At 41.4% G+C, this 27,651-nt stretch overlaps 1 protein-coding gene across 3 annotated transcripts in view; it reads right to left on the bottom strand.

Moving 5' to 3' along the window:
- The window catches only part of Atp6ap2 (ATPase H+ transporting accessory protein 2), a 37,040-nt gene that overhangs the window by 7,806 nt on the left and 1,583 nt on the right, over nucleotides 1-27,651 (bottom strand). Inside the window, exons 2-9 of one of the 3 annotated variants that reach the window (XM_008842913.3) lie at nucleotides 21,134-21,264; nucleotides 19,812-19,943; nucleotides 11,062-11,157; nucleotides 10,607-10,744; nucleotides 9,382-9,435; nucleotides 7,980-8,129; nucleotides 5,920-6,039; nucleotides 538-1,610 (exon numbers count right to left, since the gene is read on the bottom strand). In XM_008842913.3, coding sequence (XP_008841135.1) covers nucleotides 1,419-1,610; nucleotides 5,920-6,039; nucleotides 7,980-8,129; nucleotides 9,382-9,435; nucleotides 10,607-10,744; nucleotides 11,062-11,157; nucleotides 19,812-19,943; nucleotides 21,134-21,264 — 1,013 coding nt within the window. In that variant the 3' untranslated portion in view covers nucleotides 538-1,418. Of the gene's footprint in view, nucleotides 1-537; nucleotides 1,611-3,586; nucleotides 3,698-5,919; nucleotides 6,040-7,979; nucleotides 8,130-9,381; nucleotides 9,436-10,606; nucleotides 10,745-11,061; nucleotides 11,158-19,811; nucleotides 19,944-21,133; nucleotides 21,265-27,651 lie in introns of those variants that run through there. The other 2 variants (XM_029568366.1, XM_017800610.2) reach the window with 2 other exon arrangements.

Below are 27,651 nucleotides of genomic sequence, written 5' to 3'. Positions count from 1 at the left end.
AGCACCTGGCAGTAAGTGGTAGAAAACACAGCAGACCCCTCAAACATGCCAAACTCAATGTTGCTTAGGAATAAGCTGATGATTGTTTCCAAGAAGCAGAATGAGCTACAGCTGACCCTAAAGGGGGCTGCGGTGGGGGAGCAGCACTATAACAGTACTAAATTTTGCTACATAAACATGCGTTGAAATTTTCAAATACATGTGCTTTAGGAAGTAAAGTTGTAATCATAAGCCCTTACCTTAGAAAGTTCTTTATTCTCTAAAAAACTGTCTGTTCATCTTACGCTGCAGGAAAACAGAAGCCTTTCCTACATAGTCGAGTGTGAATTTAACATGTATCCTGTGTAAGTTCAATAACAAGAATGGGAATTAAAATATCTTCCATATATTGGTACTAAATCCCAGGAGGCAGTGAGGATAAGCAAGTGTAGAAAACAGCATGAAACTCTTTATCTAATAAAGCAGCCAATTCTGATGAAATAAAAGTCTATTTAATTAGGTTTTTCTACTATAAATTTAGTATTGAAATGACACAGATTTGGAATCATTACCTTTATTTGTCATTCTATATAGACATTGGTCCATTTCCACATGAAAAGTAGCAATCATCCACTTCCACTTAATATTCTACAGAATGAAGTTGTACCACAAACCATAATAACTTCACAGGGGGGAAAAGTTACTGAAATAAAAATATTTTATATTCATGCTTCAACATGTCCCCCACAGATTCATTTTTGTGTATTTAATTACAAGCATCTATATTCCACAAAGCTAGTCTCTTCTGAAATCAATGTCACATTTTTAATATCTCTACTAAACCATACAGATCACCAAACTTGTAGAAGAGGTTAAGAAATAGCAAGCCTGCCAATCACATACAGTTCTAAAACTAAGCGATTGTACAAGCACATCCAGTATTTTTGGGCTGCTCTAAGTTAAATTTTTTCTCTTTTTTCCTAGATATTTACATCAGACTAAGACATTTACAAATGGTTCATAGTCTATAACAGCCCAAACAGAATTCATCTAGTCTGTGCAAGGAAGTTGAGTATCCAAAAGCTTCTCTAAGAAATTCAGTACATTTCCAACATAAGTAACTATTCTAAGGTGGTTTACATTTCTTTCAGTGCATATTTCCAAATGTATTACATGGAATGAAATTACTTTATTAAATGACCATATCAATAATATTCGAGCATATTATGGAATCTATATCACAATTCAATTCACATCAATACTATAATTCATTCTGAAAAAAAAACCCACAGGCACACACAAAATAGAGAACAGATTTTGTGGTTTTTTTAAAAAATAAATTTAAGGTATACTGTCTACTTTAAACCACACTAATAGATTTTTTATTTTAATAAAACCAATTACCAAACCCCTTGTCTTAAGTCTAGCATATGGAAAATTCAATCCATTCGAATCTTCTGGTTTGTCATCCTATAAATGATGCTATCATATCCAGGATCCATGTTCCAAATATTGTAAGAGGTGATGAGCACAGCCAGAGCCAAGCCAATCATAATCCAAAATACCAAGTTGAAAACCACTGAATACTCCAAGTTATACTTATATGCAAGGTTATAGGGACTTTCTGGGTTCTGCAATGAAATGAAGGGAAAAGAAAACCAAGAGGAAAGAATTTTAACATTCAAAAATAGCCAGGCATGGTGGAACATGCCTCTATTCCAAGGACTCAGGAAGCAGAGGCAGGGTCTCTGTGAGTTTGAGGCCAGCCTGGTGTACATACAGTTTCAGGCCAGTCAAGGTGACATATTGAAATCCTGTCTCAAAAATACATTCCAGTTCAGTGGCTATGAGTCACTATCTAACAAACACACATTCATAAGTGGAGTAAGAGCTGCCTGTCTGTCCTTGGAAGAACCAGGAAGGGGCCTTCCTGGAGAAGACACTGGTGCTGCCAGTAAAAGAAAGACCAGTCCAACCGCTTGAGAAACTTCAGTGGTGCCTAATGCAGCTGAAGGTTTGCAGACCCTGTGATCCAGTAAGCCCATTCCCTAACAAAAACTTCTCTATTTGTACCAAGAGACATGTACAAGAATAAAGCTGTAGCTGTTCAGACAATGGAATCCAGAGCAGTAAAATGACACAGCCTGACTGACTTCAAAACAACTCTGAGCAAAGAAGATAGAAAAATCCATGGAGTAGGAATCCATTTGTACTGAATTCAAATACTGGTGAAATCAAACACTATTTAAGAATAAATACATGGGCTGGGTATAGTGTGCACACCTTTAATCCCAGGACTTAGGAGGCAGAGACAGGTGGATGTCTATGAGTTAAGGCCAGCCACGGCTACATAGTGAGACTCAAGTCTAAAAAATATTCACATACAGTCAAATTATAAAGAAGGGAAGAAAATGGTTCACATAATTGTGAGGATAGCAGGCTAGGGGTGTGGGTCAGTAGTAGAACACTTGTATGAGGGTCTGGTTCCACATCCAACACCATAAAAAATATACAAATCCAGAATAGAAATTACCTCTGTGCAGGAGAGGGCAGAGGGAGAAGATAGGGGAACTGCCAAGGAACAAACATTCTCTCAAACTGCGTAGTGTTAATATTTTTTATTCTTTAATTAAATTAAAGGTTGTCTACTGAGGTATGTATGAGCTACTTAAAGTGGAAAACAAGTGGTGTTTCAGCCATTCTTTCAATGCTGCAGTGGCATTTGCGAGGCCTTGGGGAGATGAGGATCAAGTCCATGTCTATACTGTATGAAAACCTGAATTCATTCTGGCAAAGGCATCGTTTGGGAAACTTCATTCATTCTGGCTAGAGAATTTAAAAAGTAGATTGATGGCAGGAGGCAAAGATGGAAGCAGGGGATCTATAAGCATCTGGACTTGAACCTACAGGCAGTAGAGACACCATTGACCAATATCGGGCAGAGAGTGAAACGATTAGGTTTATCAAGTTAAAACATGATTTAAAAAAAGATAATTCTGATGATAGTACATAGAGTGATGTGGGAAGGGCCAGCTGGAAAGCAGGGAGACAAGCTGGGAGATACCACAGTCAGGTGGGAGATATCAGGGCAGGGTACCTGGCAGTGCCCTACAGCCCCAGCGCTTGGCATGCTGTGGGCACTCTGCAAACAAGTCTGTAAGCTGTTCCCCTGTGCTAGGGAACATATCTAGAGCCTTGTGTACCCTCAGCAAGTGCTCTACCACTGAGCTACATCTGCAGCCCTTTTTTTCTGGTTTATTGAGACAGTGACTTGCTAATATAGCCCAGGCTGATGTGGCTCTCACAATCCCCCTGCCTCCACCTCCAAAGTGCTGGGATTATAGTTGTGTGCCACCACGCCTGGCTTAATTCCTTAAACTCTCACCACTAGTTAAAGTAACAGAAGACAGTGATTTCAATTGGAAAGGGTGAATCCACAGATCCACATATCTACCTGTGGGGAACGCAAAGTTGAGACAACACCATTAAAGACTTCTTCCTTGCATTTATTTAGGTTTGCTAAATAGGTTCCTTTTCATACCCATTTTGAGGTGATATGCATCAATCAACATAAGGTTGTATTGTCCTCACCACAACCTCATCTGAGAACACCATCACACTCTTAGAAGAAACCACATGAGACAAGACCCCAGGCACACTTAAGAGCAGACACTGCATGGAGGAGTGATGAACACTGATGGCAAGTATGGACCAGAGACTGAAATGACATTCCAAGGGTTATTTCACACCAAAAAATACATGCAATTCATCACACAGTTTCAAGTGTTATTTTATGGCTTATGACCATGTTATTTGAAGTTCTTGGGGTCTGATTTTGATGTTTGTTGCTTCAGCCAAAGTGAACTCCACGGTTGATTAGCTCTGCTCATGTTTTAGAATTTATGGGTTTGTGTTTGCGGGGGACCAGCTCCCCCGCCTCGGTCTCACTCGTTTCCCCTGTCCACTGTGCGTTCAGGGTATAGCTTACCAAATGTTTTATAGTTACTTCTGTTAGATACCATAGAGGTGCCTCAGCCTGGGACCAAGTTTTATGATAACTTCTTGCCTGAAGGTTTTGGAGAACTTGTGAGGCAATATAAATTGAAGCCTCAAATCCATATGAAGTGAGCCCTGTAGCTAAGACTCCTCTGAAGATGTTGATACTGCTAGACATACACTGACCACCCTTAGTCAGGGTGCCTGATTCCTATTGCTGGTGGGCAAGCTGTTCTACTCCTTCATTGAAGGCACAGCTCTTCCTGGCTCCCCAGCTTCATATAGAAGTGTTTGGTAAGAGTCTTACAGAGAGGCAAAGCCTCTTGGAACCCCCAACTGGCAAATGTCCTTAAGCTGGTGAGCTTACTACAGGTTCCTTCTCAGCACTTACTCTGTAAAATCTCTTCCTTGAGAGCTGAACTATGTTCTTAACTCTGGTTCCAGGAACTCTGACATCCTCTTCTGGCCTCCTCGGGCATTGCATGACATGGGTGCATTTACATACATGCAGGCAAAATGCCCATATACATAGAAAGGTTTATTTTTACCTAACACTTCTGGAGGTTTTATAGTGGAAACTGGATGGGGAGGGGAAGTCCAGGTCTACAAGGTTGTTCTGGGGGCACGATTGAAACCGGGTCTTGCTATGTAGCTTAAGCAGACTTTTAACTCACAACAATCCTCGTGCCTCAGCCTTCTGAGTACTGGGCTTCCAGGTGTGTGCCATCACACCTGGCTCTTTAATGCTGTCTTAAACAGGTATCCTTCCTTCACTGCAGTTCAATTTGGAAGGCAACAATCTCACGGCAGTCATCTCTAGACTTAAATTAGCACGGGCTACAGTTCTCTTCCTCCAAGTCTATACTGTGATCAGTAAGGCTAAGCATGGAGCAGGCTGCAAATGGCTTGAAAGGGAAAGGAATACAAATGACTGGGTCTCTGACGGCTGCAAGTGACAAGGCCAACTTTAAATAGGTTTTTTTTTTTTTCCCTCAGACAGGGTCTCATGTGTAGCCTGGCCCAGACTGGCCCTCAACCTGCTCTGTAGCTAAGGATGGTCTTGAATTCCTGATCCTCCTGACTCTACCTCCCAAATGCTAGGGTTGTAGGCCTACACTAACACACTTGTCTTTGGATTTCTTTTTTTTTAAAAAAATACATTTTATTTCCTGTGTGTATGTGTGTGGGCTCACATGTGTGCCATGGCATGAGTGTGGAGGTCAGAGGACAACTTGAGTCAGTTCTTTCCTTCCACCATGTGAGTTATAGGGATTGAACTCAGTTATCAGGCTTGATGGCAGGTGCCTTTACCCACTGAGCCATCCAGCTAGGCTAGGACTTAAAATTTTTTTTTCAAATTTATATGTGTGTACTGGTATGTGTACATGTGTGTTGGTGTCCAGAGGCCAGACGACGGTGTTGGATCCCCAGGAACTGGAATGCAGGTGATTTTGAACTGCCCAATGTAGGTGCTGGGGAACCAAATTCTGGAAGAGCAGCAAGTGCTCTTAACCACTGAGCCAATAATCTCTCTGACCCCTAGAACTTTATTTTTTGTTTTTTAAAATATTTTTATTTCTTCTTTTGAGAACTCTCTGTTCAGCTCCTTAGCCCATCTTTTATTTATTTTTATTTTATTTTATTTTTTTCTTTTGTTAAAATATTTTATTATTTTCATTTTACATGTATGCATGTATTGCTTGCATGTAGGTAAGTACACCTGTGTCATGCAATGCCCGCGGAGGACAGAAGAGGCTGTTGGATCCCTTGGAACTGGAGTTACAGACAGTTGCTAGCTGCCGTGTGGGTGCTGGGATTCGAACCTGGGTGTTCTGCAAGAACAGTCAGTGTTCTTAACCACTGAGATATCTCTCCAGCCCCAGAACTTTATTTTTTAAAATTAAGTTAATTTCAGTTTTAAAGCAGATCTAAAAACACACTCACCTCTTGTTTTGCCTCAAGGATGGTCCTTGACTTCCTCACAAGGGATGTGTCGAATGATTTGATAGTCACTAACTCCACCACTGCGTTCCCACCATAAAGACTGTACATGTCATCTGCAAACTGAAAGTCAGTTATTAGCATTATTGTGAAGGGAAAAATACATTTCGTTTCATTTATATTTTTTGTTAACAAATAAAAATTTTATAAAACCATCCTTTGGTATCCATGGGAGACTGGTTCTAAGACTCTAAACTATGTAGATACTCAAGTCTTGTATATGATGTGGTGTAATCTTTGCATAGATCCTATGCATGGCATCCTAAAGACTAAATCATCTCAGATTTATTTATGTTACTTAATACAATGGAAATGCTGCCTAGATAGCTATACTGTATTGTTTAGGAAATAATGACAATTATGGATACGACTGCCATGTACAGTGTATTGTATACAGTGGAATGACTAAATCAGCTAATTAACATATACACTACCTCACATATTTACCATTATTTTTGTGGCTGTTCAAATATATACTTAAATTCAGCATATCTTCTCAGGTTTTGCTTATGTCTAAATATTCAGAATATTAAGTGTTAAGCCTTAATATATATTCAAATGTTTAAAATAAAAATAAAATGACTTAGAAATTGAACTTGTTGGCATACAGATTTGGGGAAGGGAAGCAGAAACCGGAAATGAAGACATCTGCCCAAGTGGTCTATGATTAGTCACAGACATTACAGAGAGTTACAGGTGAAGCCTCAGTGGCGAGTTGTAAGTGGAAAAACATCCAGGGTAGAGGAGAACTGGCATTTAGTATGTATCTACTGCATGGAGGCTGCTCTGCCAGGGTGCAACTTCATTATCTCATAATGTTGAATGAGAGTTTCAGCTGCAGATGAGAAAATTTTAGAGATCGACAGTGGTGACAGTTTTGCACAACATATGAATATATTCAGTACAACAGAAGTCCATTTAAATGGATAAAATGGTATGCTTTAAGTTATATACAGTACCAGAACACACAAACACATAATGTTGCATAGGATAATGCCAGCATTAAGAAGAGAGAGCCCAGCTGGGTGCAGTGGTGCATGCCTTTAGTCCCAGCACTTGGGAGGCAGAGGCAGGCAGATCTCTGTGAGTTCAAGGCCAGCCTGGTCTACATAGTGAGTTCCAGGACAGCTGGGGCTATAGGGAGACCCTGTCTCAAAAAGAGCAAAATAAATAAATAAATATTTTCTTTTTTTATTTTATGTGTATGAGTGTGTTGCCTGCACATATGTAAGTGCACCCATGTGCAATGCCCATGGAGGTCAGAAGAGGATGTAGGAGCCCGTGGAACTGGAGTTATGAACAGTTTTTAGTTGCCATATGGTTGCTGGGAACTGAACCCAGGTCCTCTATAGGTCTTTTTGAGACAAGGTCTCCCTGTAGCCCCAGCTGGCCTGGAACTCACTATGGAGACCAGGCTGGCCTCGAATTCAGAGATCTGCCTGCCTCTGCCTCCGAGTGCTGGGATTAAAGGCGTGTGCCACCACGCCCAGCCCCAACATACACTTCTTGAGTGACTAATTCTGGCTTTTTGAGACAGGGTCTCACTATGTAGCCCAGGCTGGCCTCAAACTTGTGATCCTCTTGCCACCTCCACCATATGCTGGGATTCCAGGCATATGTTATTACATCCAGTTCCCAATATACACCTCTAACCCTACACTATTCCTTTTTGTTTTGGTGGTGGTACTGGGAATTGAATTTAGGGCCCTTATCATGCTAGGCAAAGGGCTCTACCACTGAGCTATATTCAGATTTCTACCTCTATACTATTCTTGGCTGCTATAATTAAAGAACCTTCAAAGAAGTCAAGGACAACTTCAGTTGGGCTGGAGGTATGGCTCAGTGGCAAAGTGCCTGCCTAGCATGTGTGAGGCCCAGGGTTCCACCCTTGCACAGAAGAAGGGGGGGGGGGAGATGTCAATGAACAGTGTTTCATGAAAGATTCTTCCACAAAGAGACTAAAATGGTGATACTTCAACTGCTCTTACCGCACTGGTATTTACCTTTTGCAGAGCATCAACAAGGATCCTAGAAGCATCCCTGAACTGTTCAGAGTCTTCCCCATAACGCTTCACAATTTCATCCAAACCTGCCAGCTCCAGTGAATACAAGTCAGGAGAATGGTCCTTGGCTAGATGCTTATGACGAGACAACTTAGAACAAAGAAAATTTAAAAAGGTAGTAGATTAAGCTAAGACGTCACATACAACCAGCTGAAGCTTTATACCTGAAATACACTAGGCTACCAGAGAACTGTAACAGTGTGCCAGTTTAAAGCAGTTAAAAACTAGGGGGTTGGAGAGATGGCTCAGCAGTTAGGAGCACTGATGACTCTTGCAGAGGACCTGAGTTCGGTTCCCAGAACTCACATGGTGGCTAACAACCGTCATAACTCCAGTTCCAGGGTATCCGATGCCCCCTTCTGACCTCTGCAGTTATTGCATAACACATGTGTACTTACATACATGTAAGCAATACATGCATACACATAATATTAAAATATATATATATATTAAAATATAGTTAAAAACATTTAAAATGGTGGCAAAGGGAACTTCCTTATATGGGTCTCTGATAAATCCAACACAAATTTCATTTTGGAGAGCAGCTACAGAATTCCTTGAGCATTAAATAAAAGTGCTAACCACATTGATGGGGCTGGAGAGATGGCTCAGTGGTTAAGAATACTGTCTGTTCTTGCAGAAGACCTGGGTTCGAATCCCAGCACCCACATGACAACTAACAACTGTCTGTAACTCCAGTTCCAGGGGATCCAATGGCCTCTTCTCTCCTCCGTGGGCACTGCACGACATGGGTACACTTACCTACATGCAGGCAATGCACACATACACATAAAAAAAAAAGGCATTTACCAAGGCCGGGTGTGGTGGCACACACGTTTAGTCCCAGCACTGGGAGGCAGAGGCAGGCGGATCTCTGTGAGTGCGAGGCCAGTTGGGGGCTACAGGGAGACTCTGTCTCAAAAAAGAGAAAAAGTCATTCACCAAAAAATACTTTGCAGATATTTTTTCTTTTCTTGACTTAGTTAACAGTATTATTTATCCAAACTGTTATTTGTATTTTTGACCCAAAGCTATAGATAAAGGAATTAAGTCTTAATGTCTCGTAAGAAATGAATGGTCAACTCAGAACTATATAGTCTGGATAGTGTTACACCTGAGTCTACATTCTTTGAGGATTTGTAGTCTCTCCTGAAGGTAGAAATGAAGAATTGAACACCAACATGAGTTCAGAATTTCCCATACCACTACTAATTTCTCAGTTTTCATGTGATCATAAATCTAGGGCATATTTCAACTTTTCAACTGACCTCACTATCACTTAAATCTTTATTTTCTAGGCATCAAAACAAATGGAACTGGCAAGTCTGAGAAGCCTACTTACCAAACTTGAAATATCATGTAGCACTTGTAGTTCAGAGAGAAAGAGCAAGTCAACCTTCAGAGAGCCAAAAAAGGGCATTATTTTAAATATATACCAGAGATCCATACTTACCATTTATTAAGTACAAGATATTACAAATGCTAATCAGATAAGTGAAACTTACAGTTTTCCTCCCTTTGGTAGATTCACTGGAATTGAAGCATGAGGCTGGGGTCAGTGGTAAGGAATTGCTTAGAATGGGCTCGAGGCCCCAAACCAGAAAAAGATGCATGTAAAACATTGCTTCCTACCAAAAAGGTGATGGCCACTACCCTGTACAATGACTGCCACTCAACACTCAACACTCAATGGCTTCATTTCTGACAGTGTGGAGCCCGAGCAACAACACTACCGTGGTTTTCCCTCAGGGGATCCAGGGCTCCCCAGACATTACAATGAGATCCTCCCAGTGGACCAGTTTACTTCAACACTTTCCACACCAGAGAGTAAAGAATGGTGGTTCCTGGTCCTTCACAGTAGATAGAGGGGAGGCCTCCACAAAGGTGGCATGCCAGCTTGGCATGGTGGTGAGTTCCTTTAATCACAACCCTCGGGAGGCAGAGGCAGGCAGATCTCTGTGAGATCCAGGCCAGCCTGATTACATAATGATTTCCAGGCAGGCTGGGACTAGGGAGACTGTAAAAAAAAAAAAAAAAAAAAAAAAAAAAAAAAACCAAACACCCTCCCCTCAAAAAAAAACCAACAAAAAAAGATGCTTAAAAAAAAGGCGACATGCCATTTACTTAGGGGAGTGCATGAGCAGATAGTGAAGCTGAAGACAGGAGTCAAAGTAGGGGTGGCTTCCTCTACTGTAACATCCAGAATGTACAAGAACAATGTGGCCCTGCATTAGCAACGGCCATGAATGACGGCATCAAGTCACCAGGTCTACACAGCTCAACTAGCCACCAAGCATAGATTCTAGTATCTGGCCTGTCTGGACCAACTGGGAACCTTGGAGCTAGAATGTAATAGTATTTACTAAGCTCAATTCACAGAAAGATGTTTATTTATGAGATTATCTAAAACCTTATGCCAACAGAAAGAAGAATGAACTCCAGCAGTAAATCTGTACAGTTAGTTTTTCATTTTCTACAACTTCAATCTCTCCAGTGTTTCAGGTAGCATAAGGAATGGAAAATTAATGATGATATTCATTTATTTAGTCAACAACTGCACCACTTACTTCATTGTTCCTACTTAGAGAATTGAGGGGAAGTGAGTTGAGCACGGAGTTTTCTTGAAAGAGGCGGTTACGCAGCTGTCGTAATGTGACTGAGAGATCTTCGAACACCGAGTTTGCTTTCCCCACCATATACACTCTCTACAAGAAGAATTCACAATTGTAGCTTAATTGCCTTCTACGAATTTATTCCAATATACAGCATTTTTCTTTTCTTTTTTTAGTCTTTTTGAGACAGGGTCTCCCTGTAGTCCCAGCTGGCCTGAACTCACTATGGAGACCAGGCTGGTCTCGAACTCACAGAGATCCACCTGCTTCTGCCTCCCAAGTGCTGGGACTAAAGATGTGCGCCACCACGCCCAGCATCAGACAGCATTTTTCATAAAATTAGTTTCAAATTTTCATTTAATGACAAAAGCTTATTTTTAAGGATCTTGAATAAAAACTTGGTCACTTACTTCCTCACTGGGAGCCAACTGCAAAACTACAGGAGTTTCTTCAGAAAATAGAGAATGAATGGAATTTGCAACACTGTCAAGACTAAAAGGAACTGCCTGAAATGCAAGAGTAAAACCGAAGTTATTTGCTGAATGGAGTTGCAAGGGGGGTGGGGGAGGCAGCAGTATTCTAAATGATTATTGGTGTGTACTTATCGTGCATATTAATAGGCTTCATTATGACATTTCCATGTTTCCACACACCATGCTTTGAGCGTGCCTACCTTTCCTTCCCCTCCTCCGTCTCTCTCTTCTTTCTCCTTCCTCCCCAGTTTTCCCCAGTCTCTCTACTTGTTTTTAAATTCTAGTTCCTACAAATGAATTTAAACTCTAGTTTCTATACATGACCCATTTTTTCTGCAAATGACATGATTTAATTCTTCTTTATAACTCCATCAGAGCACCAGCCTTTTTAATGGCGATTTAGAAGACTCAAATCATTTCCAAACACAAAAGGGCCCTTTGGAAGGCCCAGAGGATTAAACAGCCCCAGTGTGTATCTCCCAGTATGCCTAAATGAGAAATATTTGAAAACCTAAAAGATGGGGCACTATTAAACACAAACTATTGTTGGTGACCATTTGTATATTTCTGGAGGGGGAGGCTTTTTTTTTTTTTTTTGAGACAGAGCCTCCTGTAGCCTAGGCTGGCCTCGCTTGAAGTCAGTATGTAACTGAGAATGAGCTTGAACTTCTGATCTTCCTGTTTCCACCTCCAAAGTGCTGGAATTACAGGTGAGTACAAATATGCCCAGTTTTATTTGTGCATTTTAAAAAGAGTAATGCATTTAGGGGCTGGAGAGATGGCTCAGTGGTTAAGAACACTGGTTGTTCTTGCAGAAGACCAGGGTTCGAATCCCAGCACCCACATGGCAGCTAACAACTGTCCGTAACTCCAGTCCCAGGGGATCCAACAGCCTCTTCTGACTTCCTCGGGCATTGCACGACACGGGTGCACTTACCTACATATAGGCAATACACGCATACACATAAAATAAAAATAATAAATAAAACTTAAAAAAAAGAGTAATGTGGCCGGGTGTGGTGGTGCACACCTTTAATCCCAGCACTCGGGAGGCAGAGGCAGGCGGATCTCTGGGAGTTCAAGGCCAGCCTGGTCTACATCGTGAGTTCCAGGACAGCTGGGGCTACAGGGAGACCCTGTCTCAAAAAGACCCCCCCCAAAAAAGAGTAATGCATTTAGTTTCAACATCAATTAAATGTGCCACAAAGAATGTAGATGTCACTATAAATTATTTGCTTGCATTAGAAGACAAGATTTGAGTAAACCTAAGGTACTGAATTTGATTGAAAGGCCTAATTTTGAAATGTTCTTTGTTTGGTTTGGTTTTTTGAGACAGGGTGTCCCTGCAGCCCAGCTGGCCTGGAACTCACTATGTAGACCAGACTGGCCCTGATCTCATAAAGATCCATCTGCCTCTGCTTCCTGAGTGCTGGAATTAAAGGCCATCACACCTAGTTCATTTTGGAAATTTTAAAATTAAAAAGTGTTTAATAAGATTAGTGTTCATCTTAAGACAGAGTGAAGTGTCTTTGAGTGTATCTGTGTGGGGACGTGTGCTATGGTGTGTGTGGAGGTCAGAACCCACAATGTGGGTTATATAGATTAAACTCAGGTAGTCTGTCAGGCTTGGCAGCAAGTGCCTTTACCCACTGAGCCATCTTACTGGTCCTACCAACAGATTCTTAAGGTTTTTAAGGACCATATAATATTAGACTGAAATAACCAAATGTGGCAAGACCTACTTTTTAATCTTATTTTTAAAAAGTCTTTTATTTATTTATTTAAAAATATTTTTTTCTTTTTATGTGTATGAGTGTATTGCCTGCATGTAGGTAAGTGCACCCATGTCATGCAATGCCCAAGGAGGACAGAAGAGGCCATCGGATTCCCTGGGACTGGAGTTACAGACAGTTGTTAGCTGCCATGTGTGTGCTGGGATTTGAACCCGGGTCTTCTGCGAGAACAACTAGTGTTCTTAACCACTGAGCCATCTCTCCAGCCCCTATTTATTATTTTTATATTATGTGTATGAGTAAGCTGACTGCATGTATGTAAGTGCACATGTGTCGTGCAATGCCTGCAGAGAAGGCATTGAATCCCCTAGAACTGGAGTTACAGACAGTTGTTAGCTGCCATGTGGGTGCTGGGAATCAAACTGGGGTCCTCTGCAAGAGCAGCCAGTGCTCTTAACAGCTGAGCTATCTTTCCAGGCCCCAAGATCTACTTTTTTTTGTCTTATTGAGACAGGATAGCCCCAGCTGACCTGGAACTCGCTAGGTAGACCAGGCTGGCCTCAAACTCACAGAGATCTGCCTGCCTCTGCCTCCCAAGTGCTGGGACTAAAGGCGTGCACTAGCATGCATGGCCTAAGACCTACTTTAAAAAATTTAAAAATTTATTACTGTGTGTGTACTTGTGTTTGTGGGCATGCGCATGCCATGGTACATATGTGGGTGTCAGAGGATAACTTTGTGGCATTAGTGTTTTTTCCACCTTTATGTGGACTCCGAGGATCAAACTCAGGTTACCAGGCATGCACGGCAAGCACTTTTGACCACTGAGTCATCTTGCCAGCCCCAAGACCTATTTTTTACTTGAATTTTTTATTAAAGTGAAACATATATACAATATAGTGCATAAACCCTGGATAAGGAGCTAAATGTTTGTAAATGGCTGCACTCTCATTGCTCGAGTAGATCTTAAGATAGAACATCAGCAGTGCTTCAAGCACCCACCTCTACCCTCAGGAGTAACCAAAATTTGGGCTTCTATGCCCGCAGGTTTGTTTTGCTCTACATTATTAAAAAAAAAATAAATTGCAATAATTTTTCTCTCAAAAATTATTTTACTTCTGATATTACTATATTAAAACAAACAGCATGTTTTAAACAGGAATAGCTCAGACTGGCATCAAACTCATTATATAGCCTAGGCTGGCCTCAAATGTGCAATCCTGCTTCTACCTCCCAGGTATCTGGATTATAGGTGTGTAACACTGTGCCTAGCACATTTTTCTTTTAATGGAGATTTCTTAGTGACTTTTCTTCCAGTAGTTCCATTTACTACTTACAGGTTCTTGTTTATATGCAGCAAATTAATGCTAATGCAGTACAGGCAGAAATCAATGTGATTATATAAACCTTACTGAAGAAATACCAGCATCAAAATTAAGCTGGTCAATTTCATGATTCTATGAAATGAAGTCAATTTTTTTGTTACTCAAGATGCATACTAAATCTTCCCAAACTGCTCTGAAAATGAGTTGGTTACTGAGAAACTGAAGACGAGGAAGAACAGTCCAACTTGCCGAAGCATGCTGTCACCATCCTCTACCCCCAGAGTCACTGCAAGTGCTTTCCTTTATGATTACGATGTTCACCTCCTCAGGCTTGTGAGGGAACATGTATGATACAAACTCCCCAGCCTCATTTCACCCAGTGAAACGGCACTTGGGTCAGGAGAGGTGAACACTGAAGGACATGTTCCTAACAGTCAAACTGGAAAAGCTAATGAATTCAATGAAAGGCAGACAGACTGGGAAGGAAAGGAAATAATTACACAGTCTGCCAAGTTCTAAAGGTAAAGCGCCTGGGTGGGTTGAACTTACAGACTGTTTTCTCCCACTACATTATAAAGCTTTGTATGTTCCCCAGGATTTTCTGTATTAGTATCACCCCAGCCTCTAGAAGAACAGCTAGCTCATCAAAAGGAAGCTTCTGCTAAATAGAATTCAAAGGTATTCCTGGCTTTAGATTTTGTGGAGTCTGCCCTCTGGGTTTTCTATCTCATTCCCTATTTTCTGCCGGGAAAAGTATCATAAACAGCCAATCAAGGTCAAGCAATAAAGTAAGCTCTTCTCAGAGCTTCTTCTAAGGTAAAGTAAGGCTAGTCTGCTTTAAACTACTTAGTTTGGCTGGGGATGTAGCTCAGTTAGTAGAGTTGCTTGCCTAGCATGCAAGAAGCTCTGGGTTCAGTCACCAGCACTGCTTTAAACCAGGCATGATGGTGGACACCTGCAATCTCAGCACTTGGCAGAAAGAGGCAGGAGGCTCAGAAGCTGAAGGTCATCCTTGGCTACACAGTGACTTCAAGGCCAGCCTGGGCTACATGAGACCCTGTGTTTACATGATGTTCTGGATACGTATGTATGTATGTATGTATGTATGTATGTATGTATGTATAAAGGAAATCTATGGTGATTTTCAGAGTCAGATAATAAACTGCAGAAATATTCCTGGTGAAAAGAAGCTGCCTTTTGCTTTTTATTGTTCTCTCCTTCTACTTTACTTGCATTTACACTGGAACTTTTCTGCTTTCTTTTCTTTCCTTTTTTTGGTCTTTTTGAGACAGGGTCTCCCTGTAGCCCCAGCTGGCCTGGAACTCGCTATGTAGACCAGGCTGGCCTCAAACTCACAGAGCTCTGCCTGCCTCCGCCTCAGAAGTGCTGGGACTCAAGGCACGCACCACCACGCCCGGCCTATTTTTCTGCTTTCTTTAGCTCATTAATCTTCAATCTCAGATGATCTAAATGTCTAGCTTGTGCATTTACAGCTTTCACACCCCTTCAACTGCAACCTGCAGTTCTTAAATATACAGTACATTTACTGTTATTCAGCTCTAAATAATTTTGGAATTTCCAGTGACTTCCTTCCTCTTCAACTTATGAATCATTTAGCAGTGTATCTATTTCAGCTGTTTTTTTCCTGTTTAAAATAACTGAATTTTCAAGAGCCATACTGTATAACATGGTTTAGCGATAAATAGTTCTATGAGACTTTTATGAAAAATAAATTTGCCCCTCCCCTCATCTCCCATTCCCCAGAGGCACTCTCATGCCCTTTAAGTGCTTTCCTGTTTTGTTCTGTTTTTTACACCACTATCTCGAAGTAAGACACATACATTACTGTATCTTGATCTTTCCAGTTTAGGCATTATCCATTTACCATCCATTGTAGAGAATGAACATTTAGTCTGTCCGTATCACCAACCACTGCCCTGTCGTCTGCCTCTTCCATGCTGTTTACTCTACTCAACCTCAATAGTTACAGAATTTTTGTGGGATTTGCACTGGACCAGTAGCCCTTCATTCTTAGGACTAAGTAAATATTATTTGCAGCCTAGCTTGATACTACACAACCACTGCTTTTCCTTTTTTGGTCTTCTGGTTCACAATGGCAGTGCTGAGAAATCTACCAATCTACTCTCATTTCTTAGTGATGACAATGCCTTTTCTCTCTGATGACTTTTTTTGGGTCTTTTTGAGACAGGGTCTTCCTGTAGCCCGAGCTGTCCTGGAACTCACTATGTAGACCAGGCTGGCCTTGAACTCACAGAGATCCTCCTGCCTCTGCCTCCTGAGTGCTGGGATTAAAGGCATGCGCCACCACGCCCGGCCTATCTCTGATGACTTTTAAGATCTTCCATGTCCTTGGAGATGTTTCCATTTCACTATATATAGGCATTGATGTGGCTTTAACCTACTGGGTATTCAGTTTGTTGTAGATGTGAGGAGTCATTTTTTCTTACTATTTCTAAATACTTACCTTATGCATGTGTATGTGTGCATGTACAGGCACACATGTATGCGTGCATATGGACATCAGAGGACAACTCTGGGTGTCATCCTTAGAAATAATGTCTACTTTCTTTGAGACAGAGTCTCTCATTGGCCTGGAGGTCACCAATTAGGCTAGACTGGCTGGCTAGCAAGCACCAGGGATCCTGCTATCTCCATCTGCCCAGTGCTGGAACATGCCACCATGCCTGGCATTTTTACCTGGGTTCTGGGGATTGAACTGAGGCTATCTCCTTAGCCCTCTTATTTTATTTTTAATTGATAAGTAACAATTTTATCTATTTATGGAGTACAATGTGATACTGTGAAATATACTTACAGCATGGAATGATTAAATTAGGCTAATTAACAGGTCCATTATCTTATATCCTTATCATTATTTTGTGTGGTAAAACACTTGAAATCTAACATACAACTTTAAAATATACAACACATTTTTATTTATCATAGAAACCACCACTCTGTGAATTATAACACTAAAGCATGCTCCAGTAATTCTACTTCTGGGAATATATCTAAGGATTTATTTTTTATTTTATCTGTGGACATGAATGTATGTATATGCACCATGTGCATGTAGGAGCCTATAGAGGCCAGACAGGGGTGTTGGATCCCTTGGAACTGGAGTTACAGGTAGTTGTGAGGTGCTGGGAACTGAGCCTGGGTCCTCTGCAAGAGCAGCAAACACTCTTAATCACTGAGGCATTTCTCCAGCCCCCAGGGTATATAGCTAAAGGAACTACCAATTTCTTCCCATGTTCACTGCAGCCCTAGTCACAACAGCTAAGCATACTAAGTGTCCATATCAGAAGAATGAATAAAGAAAATGTGGTAGGGCTGAAGGTGTAGCTCAGTGCTATGGTACTTGCCTAGTATACAAGAGGTCCTGGGTTTTATCCCAGCACCAAAAAAGAAAATGTAATATATATAATAGATATATAATATATTATATATAATAATATATATATTAACTCCCTAGGGTGGCAGGAGAGGGGTGGAGGGAGGTCTTGTGTTTTGTGGCAGCATGGGTAAATTCGAAGAACATTATGCTAACTGAAATAAGCCTGATACTGAAGGACAAATACCACACAATCTACTCACAGGTGGAATCTAAGAAAGCTGACCTCACAGAAGCAGAGAACAACATGATAGTTATCAGGGACCACATGGGGGAGTGGGTGGAGAAAAGGGCTACACTGACTCAAATACATCTTTTCTGGTGTTTCTGAGACAGAGTATCACTTTGTAGCCACTTTGAGGCCCAGGCTGGCCTCAAACTCACTAAGTAGCCAAGACTGGACTCAAATTTGCACCAATCCTCCTGCCTCAGCTTCCCAGGTTTTAGTATTACAAACACTGGTTCTTCAACATGAATTGAACATGGGTCCTCTGCAAGGGCAGTTTGTGCTCTTAACTGCTATATCCTCTCTCTAGTCTTATTTTAAAAATGTTTTTATTTTGTGATGCTAGGATTGAACCTAAGGCCCTTATACATGCTAGGCAAGTGCTCTACTACTGAGCTATTAATGTAGTTCCAGCCCATATGTTTTTTTTCAATATAAGTATGCCACATATGCTTAAAAACAGTGTACAGTAGACCACAGGAAAGTTTTAAAAAGTTTCCCCAAAGTGAGCATAACATATATCGGTTTCACAATATAATGCAATTGGAAATGAAAACAGAAATTATTGAAAAATAATTAATATATGTGACAATGAAAAACATTTATAAATAATGCATGGGTTAAAAGAATCACAATCTACATTATAAAATAAAATAACAAAAATACCACCCATCAAAAATGCCTTATAACTGCCTCATAGTTACATAGTTGCCTCATTCTTCCCTTTAACTTCCACAGTTTTAATATATGCATTTGTTGTTTGGCAGTGCAGGACCTTTGCATACTAGGCAAGTGCTCTACTACTCAGTTACATCCCCAGCCCTAATGTATTTTTAATTTCTTTGTGATTGATCTGTTAACAGTAGGTCCAGGGGAATGAATTATTTACCACACCTGTTTTTTTGTTTTTTCTTTTAAAGTGCTTTGTAAATTCAACTCACCTTCAATTTTCAATCAAAGGAGCCCTGGCTGTGGAGGTACCCTAAAAGGCTGGATTATCTGAGTGTGGACAGAACCTCTCTACACTTGTAATTCTGACTTTTCTCAGACGACTCTTTGGGTCTCACAGCCAAGGGTGGCAAGCCAGCCATTCTGTGGCGGCTGTGGGGCAGCTGGAATTTTACTAGTCCTCTTCTCAAGAACATATGCACAGCATTTTACGGTTCCTAGCCTCTGCAGAGAATAAAATTTCAGCATCAGTTTCTGCTCACCAGTGTGACCCCTTCCTCTCTGGCCACTCTTGCATCTGCATGGACCCCTGTCTTGCTGTCTATGAAAATACAGAAATATGTGGCATTTTATTCAGCACTCATATATGCTTGCAGTGGAAGGAGAGACTCACATCAGCTTGGTCCACTCACCCACATTACCGGAATGAAGGCCAGTCAAGGAACAAGTGAGTCAGCAAACAGCCTCAGAGGTACAATTCTGAAGGGAAGGTGACAAGATGATACCTCCAAAATGTCAGGACAATATCCTCAACTGGTTTTCTTTGAGTGGCTCAGTTTACCAAGCCTCCAACTGTCTGAAGGGAGGCGATATCTTGCCTTAGAAGGGACTCTCCTCCATAAACAATGGCCAAGTTTAAGTAGATTTACACCCACCATATAATTTTTTTTGCAAAAAACCCTGTTGCTTTCAAAAGAAATTGGGTTTTACAGAAACAGCACTAAAAAATAGGGGTGTGTTTAGAGTGCAATTGATTTTTTTAATGAGAAAACAAGCAGGATAGTAAAGCAAGTTTTAAAAAAGATACGGAGATTGAAATTACACACACACACACACACACACACACACACACACGTATATGAAGATACTGCAATAAGATTGCACACTTAGATCAACACTGGGATAATATTCAAGAGAGTAGTAAGACTAATCTTGGGAGCTATTGGTACTACTGGATAGAGATCACTTGCGTTCATAAAGTCAACTGTCAGAGAGTTTTAAATGCATCCAGTTCATTTGTTTATGTAAGAAATACTCACATTCTCCAAAGGGTAGGAGATGATACTGCCTGTGGGGAGAGCCAGTTTGTCCACTCCCTTCACCATCACCATGATGGTGGCCCGGGGCCGGTGGAATAGGTTACCCACCGCAAGTCCCGGCCAAGATAGGTCCTAAATATTGAAAAGCATAAAATGGTGCTTAATTAAATTATCAAGTGGGAAACCATCTCCTAGTTAACACCTAAGAAGCAGAGTGAAGGTTCTAGAGTAACACTGGCCAGAAAATGTAAAGGGAAAGCAAACAACTTATTGAAGGCAGCAGCTACTATCTCCTAAGCCGGGGCACTAATGTCTACCTTCTTCATTTCATCAAAATTGCACTCAGCTGAAACAAAACCTAATAGAAAGTTATCTCAAAACTTTTGTGGAAAAAAGCAAGCAAGTAAATAAAACCTAGGTACTTTTCATGTTCCAGACTGCAAACTATTTTCCTGTTCATGCAAAAGCAGTCATCTTATAGAATGACAAGAGAGTATGACAGCAAGACAGATCAATTAGCATCTCTTACTCCTAAGCTCTGAGCTTTAGGCCTCTTGGACTGACTGGATCCAGACCCCTCTGCTATAGTTCCATCAGTAGCCAGGGACTACTGTGGGTCAGAGCATCATTCTAGGGAGCCAAAGCCCTGGGCTCCCCCACAGCTACTGGCTGCATTATTTTCCTAACCTCACATACATAGGCAGTTTATCATTTGTAGCAAATTTATCAGCCACGCTAAAAAAGTGATACAGCCTATTGATAGCAGGACATCTATAATATGTAAATGACTGCATGTCAATTAAAAATATACCTAAATGTTAAGGCTAAAACAAGACAGATGCATCCTTATATACATTCTCTCTATGATGAATAAACAATTACATTGTTAAGATTTGTGATGACTTGGTTTCAGAAACTTGAAGCACTTTCTAAAATCTCCCCAAATACAAATGAGCTTTTAAACTTTTGTAATCTGTGGTGAATGTACCTGTGCATGTTTGTAGTAACAGTCAAAGAAGACTATTAGGAGAAACCTATGAGCATGTTTTTAGGAGCAGTTACAGACTTAAAATTTTTATTTATTTATTTATTTTTTATGTGTATGAGTGTTTAGCCTGCATGTATGTAAGTCCACCAGTGCTTGTAATGCCTGCAGAGGTCAGAAGAAGGTGTTGGATCCCTGGAACTGGAATTATGGACGGTTGTTAGCTGCCATGTGGGTGCTGGGAACTGAACCCAGGTCCTCTGCAAGAGCAGCCAGGGCTCTTAATTGATGAGCCATCTCTCCAGTCCCATTTAAAGACATTTTTAAGTACACATACCTCTTTCACAGAGAAGCCCATGGAGAGTGCAGCCACATCTGGGATTCGCTCTCCTGCTATAGGCCAATTTCCATTTCGGAAAACAACGGACTCCGGTGATCTTAATATGCTAAATTCATTTCCTAAAACACCTGAGGAGAAAGCAGATTGGTAGAAGAATTATCAGTATCATTCTTTTGCATACACTGTGAAGTTCATTAAATATAACATATTCCCCTCTATTCCTCACTGGCTTAACATGCTAAATTATGACTGGATAAAATGCTAAATCCTAAATATCAAGTCATTTGGGGTAGGAGCTAGGGATGAAGCCCCAGGCTTCCTGCATAAGCACACATGCTACCAGATATTTGGAATAACTCTAGTCCCAAATTTGAGCTATACCCCCAGTCCCAGCAACAGAATTTTTCCCCAAAGTATCACTCACTCTTAAGAATTAAAAAAAATTTTTGAGACACAGTCTCCCTATAGCCATAGTTGGCCTGGAATTCGATATATAGACCAGAGTGTCTTTGAACTCACAGAAATCCACCTACCTCTGCCTCCTGAGTGCTGGGACTAAAGGCGTGTGCCGCCATGCCCAACTCTCACTCTAAGAATTGAAGTACACATATTCTGTTGGAAAAAAGTACACATGTAACTATGAAAGAGGATTTTTTTTTGGTCTTTTTGAGACAGGGTCTCCCTGTAGCCCCAGGTGTCCTGGAACTCACTATGTAGACCAGGCTGGCCTTGAACTCACAGAGATACGCCTGCCTCTGCCTCCCGAGTGCTGGGATTAAAGGCGTGTGCCACCACGCCCAGATTTTTAAGTGTAGTTGTTTAAATTAGCATATATTAACTATGTATAATGAGTATAATGAGTTTCACTGTATTTTTATACATACATACTTTGATCATATTCACTCCTACTGACTCCTTCTTCTTTGTAGCTAGTAGCCCTTCTACTCTCATGTCTTCTTTTTTTTCTGGTGAACCAATGAGTTTAGTTAGGGTTGCTTACAGGAACATGAGCACCTTACCAGCAGCACTGCTGAAGAAAATGTCTCCCCTTCCCTAGGCAACCATTAACTGCCTGTAAATTCTCATGGAGAAGTGAAGCTTCATGAACCCTCCGCCATAGCTACTGTTAACTTCCTATAGATCCCCAGGAAGGAGTGGGACCTCATGAGCCCTCCCTCTCTACTCCATAGCAGGATGCTGATGGGCCCAATTTTGTGCAACTAATTACAGGTGCTCTGAGTTCAAGAGTGCCCCATTCATGCCAGGCAGGGCAGACAGTGTTCTGCAATACTCCAACCCTTCCACTGGCTCTTAGATTCTTTCCACCCTCTCTTCCATGATGTTCCCAGAGCTTGAAGGAGAGAAAGAGGATTTCTCTAATGATCCAGACAGCCTCCTACAGATGGCTCTTAATAGAGGTATTTGGAAAATTAGCTAGAATTAAAAATAAGTGATATTTCTCTATAAATTAAAAAACAAAAAGACAAAATCCTGGCACTAAAAAGAAACCTGAAATCAGAGTGATGAATCCCAAGGCTTCATGCAGGCTGACCAGGCTCCAGGGAATGGATTCATACTGAGGGATATTTGGAGACATAAAGTTAACTTACAGGCCTTAACATATATGACAGAATGCATGAAATCTGGAAGGGAGGGCTATGAGGAGGGCAGATAGGGTCTAAATATGATCAAGATGTATTGTGTGAAATGCACAAAAATTCAATAAAAAGTTTTTAAAAAGAAACCTGAAATCTTTAAATTATTCTATCAGACCTCTCTTTAAAATAAGCGAGTTTGTATAGTTCCTATTTCACTGTAAGACTTTGGCAGGTTAGTACGGATTGTCAAGGGCAAGTGTGCATATGTATGTATTACCAGCTGGACTATAAAATACTTCAGAGATCAGAAAACCAAGTCCCAGGAATAGTATTTTCAGATGACACTATTGTGTCAAAAGTATCCTATAATCGTTAATCTGTAACCACTATCCTGTAATCTAAGTGTATGGCATCTGGCATTTCAAATGAAGGACAAGAAGAAAAGGACTAATTTATATGCCCTTTGAAGCTAAGGGTGGGGTATTTGGCCTCTTCACCCATGTGTTTTGGGTGTTCTGCTTTTGTGGTGCTAGGGGTGGAACCCAAGACCTGGAGCATGCTAAGGCAAACGTTCCACCACTGAGCTATAAGCTCAGGAAAAGTAGCTAATGGAAACTTCTGGCTTCCTATGAAAAGATTAGCTCCAAATCTAAAACAGAGCTTGGCCAAGCCCACTACGGGAAAATGAAGCTTTGGTAAAGCCTCAGTGTTGTTTCCTTGACCTCAGCAAAGTATCACTGACAGCATATGGGAACGAAGTAGGAAGCAACAGCGGAATGTTTCGGTGTTGCAGTATTGACAGTAAATAAAGGCCTCAGGATGGTGCTGATACAACATGCCAGTTATGAGTTTCAATTCAGCCCAGGGCCAGAACGAGAATTTTCTAATTTTGAGGTGAAGGTTGATGAAAAAATTAGCAGAATGGAATGAATACCTGTAACCAGCAGACATCTTGGCTCTCTAACCCAGTAGCAGTCCTGCACAGAGCCTTCAGGGCAAAATTCAAAACATAATACCCCAGGCACTTTGGCACTCAGTTATAAAGGCTAAGAAAGTCAGGCAGCAAGAAGCCTATACTTTCCAAGTAGCACACATATTGAAGGAACCATATTTTGACCTTTGTTTTGAGGTGTGGTCCCACTCCATCCACCCCAAGGCTCTGCCACATAACTTTGCCTCAGCTTTGTGCTTAGATTCAACTAACAGGCCTGCCCAACACTCCTTTAGCAAAGCCTGGCGCCTAGAAAGCCTTAGTCATGGGCTCATCCAAACTTCTGCATGTTGGAGGTATCACATCTCTGGGATCCCTGTTAGAGCAATGTTCTTGAATACCACCAGCTATGGGGGAATGCCACCTCTATTTACAAACACTTTGCCAAAAATCAGCTCCATTGTCCCAACATTCCAGTTCTTTGAGAAGTTTTTCCTTGTCTTGAACTGAACCTGGCTTCCTACCTTCTAGTGTCCTAGGCTTTCCCTCCTCCATTCAGTCTCCCAGATAACCTGTTTCTAGCTTCACAAAGAAAGCCTAGAGATTCTGGGCTACCTGCTTCCTCACCCCACCAAGAAATTATCTGCACAAGCCCCTATCCTTCCCCCTCCTGTCAAGAGGGTAGAATGCTGCTCTTTAAAGAATGTCACTCTTTAGTTGGAGACAATCTTCTGTTTAGATTTCTTCTGGACCTTCATTCATCCATCTAAGAAGTTACTTATTCACCGTTTACTAAGCCACTGTTCTGTGCAGACAATAAGAGATAGGTGACTTTAGGAGAGGGGCATAAAAAGATGTCCCTGCAGAATGTAATCTTGAAGGTAGGGGTTTCTGTGTCTTGTTCATACATCCCCAGGGTTGAGAGCCGTGTCTGACACAATGGTGCTCAGTAAATACACTTTGAACTACCAATTTCCCCCTCTTGTCAGCACAAAAACAAGTCCAAGGAAGGTGCTGCTATTCCAAACTTAGAACCAACAAAAATATCCCTTTTGTTCCTACCAGTCTCTTATCAAAACAAAAGCATCTTCAAGTCAAACTATGGTTCTCTTCAGAGGAAGGATCCTGGAAGTGTAGTCAGCCCCTTTGTTTTTCTGTCTTCACTTCATAGGACAGCCTTGTCCTGTCTCTGCCCACACCACTAAAACAGAGAACCAAACCCTAAATACCATTCTCTGCCCTTAGTCATCTAACTTCCTAATACATGTTACTGGCAACGCCCTCCTTGAAGATCGTATCTTGGCCTTCCTGAAGGCAGGGCCCCAACCCCTCTGACTGCTTCTCCTGTTGCCTTCTCTTCCCATTCTTTCAAGCTGTGGTGCCCAAACTTTTTAGATTTTTCACTTGTTCAACATGAAAATAGAAAGTAGCAGCCAGACGCGGTGGTGCATGGCCTTTAGTCCCAGCAGTTGGGAGGCAGAGGCAGTCAGATCTCTGTGAGTTCGAGGCCAGCCTGGTCTACACAGCAAGTTACAGAGCTCCAGCTGGGGCTACAGGGAGACCTTCTCTCAAAAAGACCAAAAAAAAAAAAAAAAAAAAAAAAAAGAAAGTAGCTCACTTATTTACCTCTATATATTATATGGAATACATGTACACTATACTAGGTTATATATCTGTACTGTATTACAAAACTGATAAAAATTTTAACTGCTATAGTGTTCTTCTCGATTTAATCATGAGAAACCCGACATAAACCCAAATTCAAGGACATCTACAAAACAGCTGATCATTCCTATTCCCCAAAAAAGGATTTAAAAAAGCAAAGATGCCGGGCGTGGTGACACATGCCTTTAATCCCAGCACTTGGGAGGCAGAGGCAGGCGAATCTTTGTGAGTTCAAGGCCAGCCTGGTCTACATAATGAGTTCCAGGACAGCTGGGGCTACAAGGAGACCTTGTCTCAAAAAGACAAAAAAAAAAAAAAGCGAAGCCTTGCATGGAAATTCAAGTACATTCCCCTAGTATCCAAATGGATCATGTGGCATACTCCACTTGAGAGATGGAAGGACTGTACTCCCTAAGACTGCAAACACCAAAACCACTGCTTCTTCCCAGAGTTTTCATCCCAGTCTACTAGATCTCCCCCAGCCTTAACACACACTCAACAGTATACTGACATTTCCTTGTAAGTCCCACTGGCCCTTCAAACTCAGCTGGCTCAAACTTGGCTTCGCTGGCTTCCCACATGCTACTGAAGTCACTACTTCACCATACTGCTTGACTGAGTTTTCTCTAAAACCCTTCTGCAGCAACACAGCTAATCAGCCACCAAATTCAGCTTATTTCTTATTATTTCCTGAATCCTTCCCCTCCGGGTCCCTCATCAGGTTTGCTCCAGCTGCCTGCCTGTGACCCTGTCATACCACCCTCTCATCCAGCTTTCTCTTCACCTTTTCCAAACACACATCTGTTCATTCACCCTTCTGCTTAAATGCCTTTGCTCACTGCCTAAGGGCTTTGGAGGGAAATCCAAAACATCCCCCAGGCATCTCACTAACCTGATTTCTGAGATCTTCAACATTGTCTTTCTTTCCTCTCACATGCCTGTGCTCACACATACAAGCGGTTCTACCTAAACCAAAGTTTTCCCCACCCAATCTTTCACATATTTTTCTTGGGAGGCACTTCCCCTGGGGAAATCCCCCTGAGTTTCTGCTGTGTGAGTTGGAGGGTAAGTTTCCCTCCCTCTGAGAATGCCACCCTCCGTTCAGCAATCTGGGAATGGTGGACACAACCAACCACCTACAAAGGCGGTGGACACTACTTTTGTCCTTGAGGGCACCAGGTGTCAAAAGCAGCTCCCTGTTCACACGACACCCCTTCAAATTCCATGTGTTAGCTCTTGGCACTTTCTTCTTAAGGCTAAGGAGCTGGATTTTTTTTCAAATACTCCACAGGATATTCATAGCCCAAGTATTTGGAGTATTTCATAGCCCAAGTTCCCTCTAGTTTTACACAATTTCTGTTTTTCTTAAATAGGGAAGTCAGAGCTCTTAGAGATAGATGTTTTCCACTAAATTACACTTAGTCATTGTGGAAAATAATAATGTATCTTCACCTGACAAGACCCAACAATGAAGAAGTTCAGATTGTTGTATGACCATTCCAGTAAGGAAGGCATGTTCAAACCATGTAGAGAAGCAATTATTTTATTTCAGACCCAAACCAAACCAAAAACACAAACATCACTGAATCCAAATGTCACTCATAATATTAAAACAAGGAATTTCAAGACATGCCCAGCCAAACCACAATATCAATGGACAGGTTTTTTTTTTTAATTTTAAACAGAGTTAAAGCAAAAAATTCTCCTTAGTCCTCTCCTTGTGCCTTCTCTGTAAGCCAGAGATCAACTGCTGTTGTAGCCTCAAGAGCTGTCCATCCTGTTTTTTTCAGACAAGGTCTCTCATTGGAACTTGGGGCTCACCCATTAGGCAAGGTTTGCTGGCCTTTGAGGCCCAGGGCTCTGCCTGTCTCCACCTCCCAAGCGCTGGGATTACAAGCACATGTCACCACACCTAGCTTTTTTAAAAAAATATTATTTATTTTTATTTTATGTGTTCGAGTGTTTTGTCTGCATGTATGTAAGTGCACCCGTGTCATGCAAAGCCTGTAGAGGCCAAAAAAGGGCATTAAATCTCCTTGGAACTGGAGTTACAGATGGCTGTTAGCTGTCATGTGGGTACTGAGAATCAAACCCAGGTCCTCTGGAAGAGCAATCAGTGCTTGTAACTACTGAGCTATCTCTCCGGCCCCCACACTCAGCTTTTCATGTGGGTGCTGGGAATCAAATGCATGTCCTCATGCTTTTGTGGCAAACACTAACTATTTCTGCAGCACCCCCCCCCCCCCCCCCCCCCCTACCACCTCATAACTACAAAAAACACACTCTCTGAGCACTAACCACACACAAAAACAAAAACACAC

Source organism: Nannospalax galili, unplaced genomic scaffold (assembly GCF_000622305.1).
Source record: "Nannospalax galili isolate Female #2095 unplaced genomic scaffold, S.galili_v1.0 scaffold270, whole genome shotgun sequence".
NCBI lineage: Eukaryota > Metazoa > Chordata > Mammalia > Rodentia > Spalacidae > Nannospalax > Nannospalax galili.
Note: the sequence above shows the minus strand (reverse complement) of the source record. Positions and strands in the feature narration are given on the sequence as shown.